The sequence below is a fragment of the Typopeltis vanoorti genome, chromosome 1, assembly GCF_054136105.1.
Source record: "Typopeltis vanoorti isolate ZY-2024b chromosome 1, IOZ_Tvanoo_1.0, whole genome shotgun sequence".
Lineage (NCBI taxonomy): Eukaryota > Metazoa > Arthropoda > Arachnida > Uropygi > Thelyphonidae > Typopeltis > Typopeltis vanoorti.
Window position 1 is genome coordinate 2,873,715 of NC_143549.1, and position 12,922 is coordinate 2,886,636.

Below are 12,922 nucleotides of genomic sequence, written 5' to 3' on the forward strand. Positions count from 1 at the left end.
TGTAGTCAAAAGACTCATCGTGGGAGGTTGTTTTTAGGAAACACAAAGTTTATCATACTACTCCTTGAACCCGTTGACCGTTCCCACTCCAACCTCTCTCTCAGGCAATGCATTCCAAAGTTCAACCACCCTCCACACAAAGAAACCACTTCTCACCCTCATGTGCACAGCCTCCTTTCGTAACTTCCAGGGGTGGCCCATTGTCATCGCTCCTTCCTGCCGTTTCACCAGGTGAAAGAACTCTCCAATGTTTACCCTGTAACTGCCTCTCAACAGTTTAAAAGTCTCAATCATATCACCTCTCCTTCTTCTATCCAGCAAACTCTGCAGTTCACATTCCCTCAGTCGATCCTCATAACACACATTGTACAGTCCTGAAACCATCTTTGTTATCTGCCTCTGTACCTTCTCCACAGTCAATTTATCCCCTTCAAATCCTGGGAACCAAATCTGAGAACAATAGTCCAAGTGTGGTGTGATTAGGGCCTTATACAATGGAATGATAACTCTTTTATCTCTGCAGGTCAGAGCCCTTCTCAGTATTGCAACAATCCTCTGAGTTACCCTCACCACCTTTGCAATATGCTCTTGAATTTCAGTTTTCTATCAATCACCCCCCCCCCAGATCTCTTGTCTCTCCTACCTCCTCCAGTACCGCTCCTCCAATCAATGGATCCCAAACCTCAAGATTTTACATTTTGCTGCATTGAACCGACACCCCATTGAATTGTCCATCTGTCTAGTTTATTCAAATCCTCTTTCTGGGCTGCCACATCTGCACTATTACTGATAACCCTTCCCAGCTTCACATCATCCACAAACAACTGAATGTCCCCTTGCAATCCATTGACAATATCATTTATATAAAGCTTGAACAATACAAGTCCCAGTACTGAGCCGTGTGGAACCCCATTCAAAATATGTACTTATTTAATACTTTTTACATAAATTGTTTTTGAATTTGAAATACGTGTTTCATTTATTTTTTTGAATTAGGTGCCATTTAAAAATCCTGATGCGCTAAGGACAGCGTGTACCAAAGAAGTTTGGGAACTACTGCACTAAGAATTAAATATATAATCATAGAAATAAAAAGAGTAAAATATAAAAAATTATGTTGATACACAATAAGGCTATGATCTGATTTATAAAATTTATCATAAAATAAAATCAGTGTGTATAATTTATCTATATTATTATTATTATTAATAAAGGCAGTATGGAGCTCATCGAGAGAAGTCATACTAGCCATACAAGCTGTCATACCTCTTTTTGAATTCATTCACACTACTTACATTCACATCCAATGGTGATCCATTCCATTCACATGCAGCTGTGAGAAAAAAAAAATTAGCCCACAATCCTTTCTTGGCAACATACATTCTATTTCCAAGGATGACCTAGCACCATTTTCCTACCCTTCATAAAGTGAGAGAATCCTTTATGACTATGCTACTGATATACTCTATGACCATTTCAGAAGTTTGTTAGTCTCAATAATATCATATCCCTTTTTTCTCCTGTTTGCTAGTGTCTTCGGTCTAAAAATTCTTGATCTGTCTTCATATCAGTATTCTACAATCCTGATATCATTTTTAACACACACTCCTTTGCTCTCTCTCTCCCTCTCTCTACTGTATCAGAATCACCGAGGAAGCAAGACCAGATATGTGTGCAAGTCCAAGTGAGGAATTATAAAGAGACAAAATGTGACTCCCTTATCTTTACATGTTTTCAAGGTTTGTTTCAGCATTGCAATTATTCTTTGAGATGTATTTGCAATTTCCTGTCTCCCTAGCCTGATTAGTTTCTTCTAGCATAATCCCACTAATATAATATGGCATTGAATATTTAATCACACCAGAGTGCATGACTTTACATTTACTAACATTGAACTGATAGCCATTTTCACATGCTGACAGTTCCAGTCTATTTAAATCATTCTACAAGTACAGCATATTAACAGCACTCCTGATTATTCACAATTTCTTTGCATTATTAGAAAGACCTTCCATCTATGAGTATTGATAGACTTTGTGTTTCTTAGGAAGGACCTCCCATGATGAGTCTTTTGACTCCATGGATGCCTGGATAATAATAATATTACCCAGTGCTTTTTTTCTAGTGGTACACAGTACCGGCACCTTTTTCCTTAAGTTTTTAAAAATTTGCGATTTATTGACAACCAAATGTATTATAAATATGCCGGTAGATGGTACTGTGTTCACGAATTGAATTTTCAGTTTTGATTACTAATAAGTTGGTACCCTGCTTTCCTGTTTCATAGATTGGTATGCAAACGGTGTTCACTTGAGATTTGAATTAATCTAAGTTAAATCAGTGCAATCATTGTTCAAAATGAGTAAAATAAGTAGTGACTTTATGTCAATGAGTAAAAAAAGGAAAGCTGAAGAAGCAGAAATTGTTGAATCTACTTATGATTCTCTAAAACAGAAAACTAGCACCGAAAATACACTTGGAGAAGGAGGTTCACGAAACCAAGACCGAAGATCGACATGGTCAAAAGGAAGCAGATTCTGATAATGATTGGTCCAAATGTTGGACACTTTTGCAGAAAAATGACTTCTGCAAGAGAAATGAGTGGCTATATGTCAAGAATAAAATGTTGATACCATAAGCAAGAAGCGATCTAGAGACGACGATGGTATATCGGAGGATATGTTAAAAGTGTGGAAGTTGCTGTAATAACATCTTCATGGTGAGTACCTTCACCTTTTTTTCCAGAAAAAAAAGCACTGATAATACTCCTTTACAGCTGCGAAAACCTATTGATTTGATGAAAAATGCTGACCAGCAAAGAAGAGTTTTAGTTCGAGTTTTTGGAAGAGATAGGACACAGGGAGTTAAATCTGAGGAATAGGGTGGATGTTCCTACAATTCATAGTGCAGATCCCTTAATTTTCCCATTGCCAAAACACCTTTGTAGGCAGGTGCATTGTCCTGATGAAAGATGATTTTTTTCTTCTGCAAACTGGGGTCTTTTCTCATGAATTTTGTCGTCTGTCTGGTTAAAAGATTGGAATAATATTCCCCGGTTATTGTTTTATCCTTTTGAAGATAATTAACAAACAGAATGCCTTTACCATCCCAAAACACCAATGCCATGACGTTTCCTGGTGATGGAACCGAATTTGTCTTCATTGACGCTGAACAATTGGCTTCTGTCCAGGGTTTTCACTGCTATATGGATTCTGGTGAGTAATGGTGAATCCAAGTCTCATCCATAGTATTAAACGGACACACGAAATCAGTTTTTTTTCTTGTTAAAATGCTCCAAGCATTGTTCAGAGATTTTCATGTGAGTGCGTTTTTGATCTGCTGTGAGCAATCGCGACACCCATCATGTGCAAAGCTTTTTCATTTGCAATTCTTCATGCAAAATATATCCTACATGTCCTTTTGAAATGCCTATAGTCTTAGCAATTTCATGCACTTTGACCTCGCCGGTCATCCAATACCATATCGTGCACCTGATCAATGATTTCTGGTGTTTGTTACACTTTTTGCACATCCTTTACGTGTATCATCTTCAAGGCTGGTATACGGCGACATTTAAACTCTGCAGCCCATTTCTTAATTGTCGAAAATGAAGAAGAGTGCCCATAAACTTTTATGGACTTTGAATTAATTTCTTTTGGCATTAAACCTTTTATAAAGAATTTTATAACCACACGATACTTAATTTTATCCATTTCAAGGGATACAGACAACACTTTTGCTTCAGTTAGCTGTATAAAACAAACTACTTGATAGAATAACTTGTAATTTCACATGCATGCTTATTAATATTTTTATTATTACTACCCAAAACCTCATGGAGTCAAAGACTCATCTAGGAGGTTCTTTTTATCATACACACAGCTCATCATACCGTGCTTTAAACACACTCGAATTCTCTGCAGACACAACACTCTCAGGCAAGGTATTCCAATCCTTCAAAACTCTGCATGAAAAAATCCTGCTTATCACACCCTCTTTATACAGTTTCCAGGGATGACCTCTGATCTCCTACTATTTTTTGTAGAACCTCTCCAGCATTGATCCAATAACAACCCCTTAAAACTTGTAGGTCTGTTGTATCTCCGCTCTTCCTCCTGTCCACCAGACTCTGCAAGTTGCATCTTCTCAATCTTTCCTCATACTCGACATTCCAGAGGTTAGAAACTACCGTAGTCAGTCGCCTCTGGATCCTTTCCAACATCTCTTCATCCTTCTGAAAACAAGGTGATCAAATCTGGGCACAATAGTCCATGTGTGGCCTAATCAAAGCCCTATACAATGGAAGAATCTCCCTACTTCTACAAGTCAGTGTCCTCCACATCATTCCCAGAAGCCTTTGTATTGTCTTCACAATTTTAGCTATGTGTCCCTTAAATTTCAGATCCTTATCCATTATCATCCCCAGATCTCTTATTTCCTCCACCTCCGACAATATATCCTCACCAAACATAAATTCTGCATCCCATCTTTGTTTCCTTTTGATCCCAGGTCATCTAATTCCTTTCCTGTCTACACATCCTCTTGGAGCATCCACTTTTCTCATGCTGTGTACCCCTGTCCACTCTGAGCCTGCCCATTTTCCTGCTCATCTTGCACACCCATTCCCTCATTTTCCATACTCATGCCACTTACTTCCTCATTCATAACCACCTCTTTAGTCTCTCCTGCTCTTCCACATCACTTCCCACTTGATCTGATTCATTCTCTATACTCACTTCTCTACCTTCCAGCAACAGTCTCTCCAAGTGACTCACCCCATAACCACTCAAATGTAGTTTATCGCTCCCATGCAGTTCACTTCGTCCTTCAAACTCATTCCACACATTAACAAATTATACTCCCATCTCCTCACACATTTCAGCCAACATACCATTCATAATCCTTGCTCTCTGCCTCATCTCACCACAGTCATACCTAGGCAACACGCTTACTACCCTTCCTGTCACACTATTCTCTTTTATCCATCTAAGCAACCTCCTGATATCCATTCTGACGTGCTCTTTGTCTTCTTTCAAATCATTTGTGCCTATTAACACATTCGCTTCCACGCTCCTCGGGTAAAGTTTGTTACCACAAGCCGAGCACTTTCACTTCTTCATGGTCAGTACAAGTAATCTCATAGCTGGCGGTAATCGATGTAAGAGTATATTCGTAGTTGGCTTGTGAGGCTTATATATCAACTACGAGTATACATACCTTTTGCTGCTCGCTTGGCACTCCAAACACTCTCACTTCTTCAAGGTCAGTACGAGTAATCTCGTACCCGGTGGTAATTGACATAAGAGTATATTCGTAGTTGGCTTGTGAGGCTCATATATCAACTACGAGTATACTCGTAGTTGGCAGCGAACATGTTAAAACCATCAACGGCTTTTCTCGCTCCCTCCTCATATCCATTGCCTCAATCATTCTACTCATTATACCACCTGGAAAACATACTTTGTGCATCCTCTCATCCAGCACATCTTTAATAATAGAGTCGCCATACTCGCTCGTCTTTCATACCTACTTGATTTGTTTTAATAATTTTCACCCGAAATTTCTTAATTTCACTCCACATCCATTTCATCTCTTGCTTCATCCAACCCAATTCAACTTTTGAATCTTGCATTACATTTTCTCTCTATCATTCAATCTTTCTAATTTTTGAACTCTCAACTCCCGCTTCACACTTTCGCTCCAAATTTCACTCTCGTCTAAATTTCGCTTTCGTTTATTCTTTCCATTTTTCCTACTTTCGTCACGATATTTCAAGTTTCTTTTGTTCTCTCACTTTCGTTTTCCTTCCACCACATTTGCCTTGCTTTCGTTCTTTTTACCATGTATTTCTGTTTTCAAATCACTCGTTTTCTTTTTCAATGGTTTCTTAACAATTTTTCACCTTTCTTTCACACCATGCTTCTCTTTTAAATGGGCACTCATGCTTCCCACGACATTCTACTAACACTTTCTGTCATCAAATTCATATTAGCACTCACTCATCAAATCCTCGTTTAGTTCACACTTCGCACATACCCTCCTTTCATCAGCCCTAAATGGCCACAAACCATCTATGTAATCAAAAGAATACATGTAGCACACCTTGTACTTCACAAAATGACTGAAGTCTAAGTTAAAGTCATGCACTAACAAAGCTGCCGCCATCTTTCCTCTGCCGGTTACTGCTCTATCGGCCAAAGACAACAATATAATTAAGTTTAAGCAAAATATCCCACACACTAATAATACTAGTATTGCACAACTTTTATAGCAGCTCTTACTCAAACAATCACTCATATACAATTAATTATTTCAAGAATAACTTATCAGAATCCGGAGCTCTTCTTACACACCACCACTAGTGTTGCCTCATGATGACAGATGTTACAACTTTGAAATAACAAAATCTCGCCGATAGGTTTGCCATTTATGGTCGAGGCCAAGAAGTTTTCAGACTATCCTTGTATTATGACATTTTTCACTTTTAGATTGTGAATGAATGTAGTGGGCTGTCAGTGTCAGTTGATGTAAATAATTTGAGTCTCCTGTAATGAGTCTTCAGACTCTATGGAGATTCCTATACAATAATCATAATAATAATATAACTTTTTGATATTTGTCAAATAGCCATTATTTTGTAAGAAGTTTTCGGTATTGAGACCACACTGTAATATAAAGTTTATTAAAAATAAGCAATAAAACCTGACAAGTTTCATGAGTCGTAAGACTTACATCATAAGCGTTTCACACAACAAAAACTTATGGATGATTAATTACACATATTAGATGATTTTTTTTACTTCAGAACTGTTAAATAATTGATAAACCCAAATACAAATGATAAATTTGTTACAGTATGCATGGAACATTGCTAGTTGTTGCTATCACATTTTGTGGTATCACACATGCTGTATCCTAGGTCCTTGCAGTTAAATTTTTGATGAAAGCAGACCATACATGGTGTAAAATTAAGCTTGATTTTTATGACTTTGTGTAGGGATCCTAAGCATTTGTTAGGCTTCTTTAAATTTTCTTCTGAAACAATTATCAATATATGACATTATGACCAGTACTGCTACTCAATATCAACTGTGACCCGCATTGTGTGAAATGCCAAAGCCTGATTTTTGCTCTCTTCTTTTTTCAACATCTTTTACATGTTCAGACATGTAAAATGCATCTCTTCCGACTTTCCTTTCTGGCTTACATAACAAATGCCATAAGAGCAATGAATCTCATAGATGCCTGATTTTTTCATGGGATGATGTGGAGGTTTTGGTGGTTGTTAATAATAAACTCTTTATATTACAATGTAATCTCAATACTGTAAACTTCCTACAGAACTGCTTAACCATGGAAACCTATGTGTATACGACCATTATCTTATCCATGCTAGTATTTTATAATCAAATCCCATATATTCTGCAGTTTATGTGACTGGCTTTCATCCTGTACTCTGTCAAAAATCTTTGGAAAATCCAATAGTATCATGGTGTATCCCTCTAGTCTAACTCTATGATAACATTATAGAATGTGGGAAAATTGCTCAAATATGACTTTCTATTAATAAACCTGTGCTGTTCATTTCAAAGTATATTTTCTCTATTAACTCATTGCTATATGTGAGCACTTTTCCAAAATCTTCACTTCAGAGAAACTGAAAGCTTGATAGTTGGATACTTCAGCATAATAATCTTGGCTACAATATCATCTTTCATAATATTGACATATCATTAATGTGCTGATGCTTGTTTTTTCCTTTAATTTATTATTTAAATTTAAACTTTGATTTAAACTATTGCCTTATCAGATGGTTTCAATAGGATATATGTATGCATGAAATAATTGTCTTTCAATGTCAGAATTTCTAATCAAAGCATTTTTTTTTTTTTTTTTAATATTAAAATTTTCTCTTTCAGGCTATTTGATCTTGACAGCATCACCTTGAAAATAATGCTGTCTAGTTGATACATCAAGGTGATACCACTAAATTCCACATAACAGTATTATGGTGGTGTAATTTTGATTAATTATTTCATTCCCAGGAACCTTTCTTGTTCATTATTATTATTTTATTTTTATAAAAGAGGGTGTGCATTGATGGAAAATTATAATGCTGATTTCACTCTTCCTTATGTATTCTTTATTTACTTAAATGATTCCTGAACAATAATTGATGACATCACATTATGCAGACTCAAAGCCAAATATTTTTTCATGAGCAAATCATAAAAAAATCCGACTCTTTGCATCACAAATGTTTTTCAAATGAAAACCATTTGATACATTAGACAGTTTTTTTTATTGAAAACCTAATAAGAGTTATAATTCAAAGTATATAATACTGGGAGTCATATTAACTTTAACGTTCCTAAAATAATCTGCAATGATCATGGTTCTACCATTAGAAAAAATAGGATGATAATACAAATAATACATGGCTAATAAGTTTTGACTGCAAATAGGAGTAATTTATTCTGAACTTAGATTCTAGAACCGATGACTCACTTCACTTAATTCTATTTTTGAGATTCATTCAGACTTACCAGTGATTTAGATTTGCTTAACTAGGTTTGCCTGTATATATATATCTTCAATGTACATCCATTCCTAGTAATGTGAGTTCAGTAAAAGAGAAGTGTTTTGGATCATAGGTTTTTAAAAATTTTATTATGAAAAGAAGCAAACGTTTGTTTGCCGATTTCTTTTAAAGAAACTTAGTTTATATTTGAAATATTGTGATATATTTAATATAATTTATTTATGCTTAATATAAAATGTTTAATAGTTTTATCTTTATATTAAGGCCTGATGGCATAGGAACTGTAACAGTGGAAGAAAAAGATATTTTTGCTCAGATTAAAGAACGGCTTCGTATCTTGCTGGAGAATCAAATAACCCACTTCAGGTTACTTTTTTTTTTAGTCACTTTTTATTGATTATTAGATATGTTGTATTTAGTGTATTGTGTTTTTTTAAATTTATTCTGTTAATTTAAGCTTTAGCATTTTTTATTAACATAATGCTTATAACTGTACCACATCAGTTGAAAATGAGACAAATGAAATTTTCAATAATGTAGTCTGTTTACTAAATGAAAATTTTGACAAGGTTAATTTGGAATAGCACAATCTGTTTCAAAAACACTATTGATTTCACAATTGAAAAATTTAGTAATATATTTGAAATTTAACTTGTTCTTATGTTAAATTGAGTTAGTCATGATCCTGAAAAAAATTCATAAATTACTTTGGACTACAGTCATGCCGCATGTACATATCCTGTAAAAATCTCACATAATTGTGGTTTATTTATTTATTATTATTATCTGATCTCTGTGCAGTCAAAAGACTCATTGCAGGAGGTCTATACTCTTTCATATCAAAAAATTATCAAACCCTGCCTTGAACCCATTCACAGTTTTCACACTCGCCACACTTTCAGGCAGTGCATTCCACTCACCAGTCACTCTCCATGCAAAGAGCCTGCTTCTCATTCCCCTGCTCACTCTCCTTATACAGCTTCCATGAATGGTATCTAGTTATACCTTAGCCTTTTTCTACTCTATGAAATATCTTCTCCACATTAATCTGGTAACAAACTCTTACCAACTTATATGTCTCAATCATATCCTCTCTTCTTATTGTATTCACAATTCTCTGTAAATTGCATTCCCTCAATCTCTCCTTGTATTGAACATTCCAAAGACCAGACACTAACTTAGTAAACCCTCTCTGGACCTTCTCTATTCTGGACATCCTCATTCTCCTGAAAACCAGGTGACCAAATCTGTACAGTAGTTCATATGTGGCCTGATCAAAGTCTTATACAGATGTTCCATAACCTCTTTGCCTCTACATGGCATAATTCTTGTCATTATTGCCATAATCTGTTGGGATGTTTTTACAGTTTTAGAATATGACCTCCAAACTTTGTCTCTGTCCGCCATCACTACCAGATCTCTCATCTCCTTTCCCTCCTTCAAAATTCCTCTATTAATTGTATACTCTCTGCATCCCAACCTTGCCTACCAAATTTCAAGACCTTTCACTTTGCTTAAACTGATAGCTGTAGTAATTTGCCCATTCACATAGTCCGTTCAGATCCTCCTGCAAGACTGCAACATCTGTTTTACTTCTCACAGCTCTTCCCAACTTTGCATCATCAGTGAATAGTTACAGATCTCCAGCTTAGCCATTCCCAATGTCATTGATATACAAGATAAAACAACAGTGGTCCCAAAACAGATCCCTGTGTCACTCCATTAGTAACCTTTCTCTTTTGGAATACCACTCTACCATATATAACCTGCTGATACCTGTCTGATAGCGAATCAGCTATCCATCTTACTAGTCTTTTATCAAATCCCATTTGTTTTAGTTTAGGTGAGTGAATTTTTGACCTTGTAATAAGCAGATTGACCTTCCCTTAACAAATCCATGCCTGATCATCATAAAGAATACTGCTATTATCAACTCACTTCTAATGCTAGTTTTCATCAACTTCTCTAATATATCTTAACAACAATCTCAAACACACAAATTGGCCTATAATTTGCAGCCTTAGTGGAACAATTTTTCCCACCTTCCATTCCTTTAGCACTTGTCCTGTTTCAAAACTCATGTTAAATAGTTGCACCATAGGTGCTATTAATTCCATAGGGCATTCTCTCAACACACATTGCAATATACTGTCAAATTCTACTGCTTTATTAACATCAAGTATACTTAATTTCTCATATGCCTTCTACTCATTCACCATCAATCCCTCCCCCCCCCCTTTATGCATTCTGCACTCTAGCTTCTCCTGATGTTGCTGTTATTATTATTATTATTATTCAGGCCTCCAAGGAGTCAAAAGACTCATCAAAAGACTCATCCTTCCTTAAGACATAAAGTCTGTCAAGACTCATCGAGGGGAGGTCACTCCCCTGAGAAACACAAAGTCTATCATACTACTCTTTAAACTCACTGACCGTTCTCGCTCCCACCACTCCATCAGGCAATGCATTCCATGGCTCAACCACCCTCCACACAAAGAAACCACTCGTTACCCTCTTGCTCACAGTTTCCTTTCGTAACTTCCAGGGATGGTCTCTTGTCATCACTCCTTCCCGCTGTTCAACCAAGTGAAAGAACTCCCCAGTGTCAACCCTGTAACCACCTCTCAACAGTTTAAAAGTCTCAATCATATCACCTCTCCTTCTTCTATCCACCAAACTCTGCAGTCCACATTCTCTCAGCCGATCCTCATAACTATCCTTGTACAGTCCTGAAACCATCTTTGTCATCCGTCTTTGTATCCTTTCCACAGTTAATTTATCCCCTTCAAATCCTGGGGACCAAATCTGAGAACAATAGTCCAAGTGTGGTCTGATCAGAGACTTATACAACGGAATGATAACCCTCTTATCTCTGCAGGTCAGTGTCCTTCTCATAATAGCAGCAATCCTCTGTGTTACCTTCACCACCTTGCAATATGTCCCCTAAACTTCAGGTTTCTATCAATCATCAACCCCAGATCTCTTGTCTCCCCTACTTCCTCCAGTATAACTCCTCCCATAGAGTATGCAGCATCCCATCGATGTTTCCCAAACCTCAAGACCTTACATTTTGCTGCATTAAATTGACACCCCCATTCATTTGCCCATCTATCTAGCTTATTTAAGCTAGATAGATGGGCAAATTTAAGCCCCTCTTGCAGGGCTACCACATCTGCACTATTACTAATAATCCTTCCCAGCTTCGCATCATCCGCAAACAACTGAATATCCCCGTGCAATCCCCTGGCTATGTCATTGATATAAAGGTTAAACAATATAGGTCCTAGTACTGAGCCCTGTGGGACCCCACTTCTAACCCTCTGCCTCCTGGAAACTGCTCCACCATACACAACTCTCTGATACCTATCAGACAGCCAATCCTGAATCCAGTTGACCAATCTGACATCCAGATCCATGTGCTGCAACTTAAATATCAGCTTATCATGTGGCACCCTGTCAAATGCCTTCGCCAAGTCTAAGAAAATTACAGTATTTGCCTTTCCCTCATCTAATGTTCTTGTAACTTTATTATAAAAGGCTAGCATATTGCTAAAACAAGAGCGTCCTTTCACAAATCCATGTTGAATCTCACAGATAACATTACCCTCATCTGCCCAATGCTGTTTACGGTCCCTCACTACTTTCTCCAAGATCTTAACAACTACTGATGACACACAGACTGGCCTATAATTAGACACTTCCAGTCTGTTACCACCCTTATGCAATGGCACTATCTTACCTTCCTTTCATTCCCTGGGCACCTTTGCCAAAGCCGAACTTTCATTGAAAAGCCACATTAAAGGCACTGTCAATTCCCTAGAACATCCTCTCAAAACACATGGTGAAATACCATCCAGTCCCACAGCTTTACTGACATCCAGAGTACTCAGTACCTGAAACACACTCTCTTCCTGTACCTCCAGACCTCTAACCAGTCCTATCCCTCTAGCATTAAAACTGACTCCTCTAGGATGAAATACTCCAATAAAGTGTTCATTGAAAAATTCCACTATGTCCTCTGCATCAGTCACTCTATTCCCATTTTTATCCCACAATATCATACTTCCACAGTCATTTCTCCTCCTACTGGCCACATAGCTAAAAAATTCCCTAGGATTTTCTTTGGATCTTAGGGCCAATCTCCTCTCATATTCCAGTTTCGCTTTCCTTACCACACTAGTCACTCTACTGGCCTGTGTCTTATATTCCTCATGCATCTCTTCACCTGTCTCCTTATATCTCTTCCATAGCCTCTTTTTTGCATGCAATTCCTGTTTAATATTGTTTGTCATCCACTTTACTCCAAATTGCGTCCTCTTCTTCACTCGTGGCATACAACTTACCATTGCTGATAACAAATATTCTTTCACAATTTCCCAC

At 37.0% G+C, this 12,922-nt stretch overlaps 1 protein-coding gene across 3 annotated transcripts in view; it reads left to right on the top strand.

The window, feature by feature from the left end:
- The window catches only part of Cadps (calcium-dependent secretion activator 1), a 1,213,340-nt gene that overhangs the window by 614,433 nt on the left and 585,985 nt on the right, over positions 1-12,922 (top strand). For all 3 annotated transcript variants that reach the window (XM_090396519.1, XM_090396528.1, XM_090396537.1), the window contains one exon: positions 8,807-8,908. In XM_090396519.1, coding sequence (XP_090252645.1) covers positions 8,807-8,908 — 102 coding nt within the window. The remainder of the gene's footprint in view (positions 1-8,806; positions 8,909-12,922) is intronic.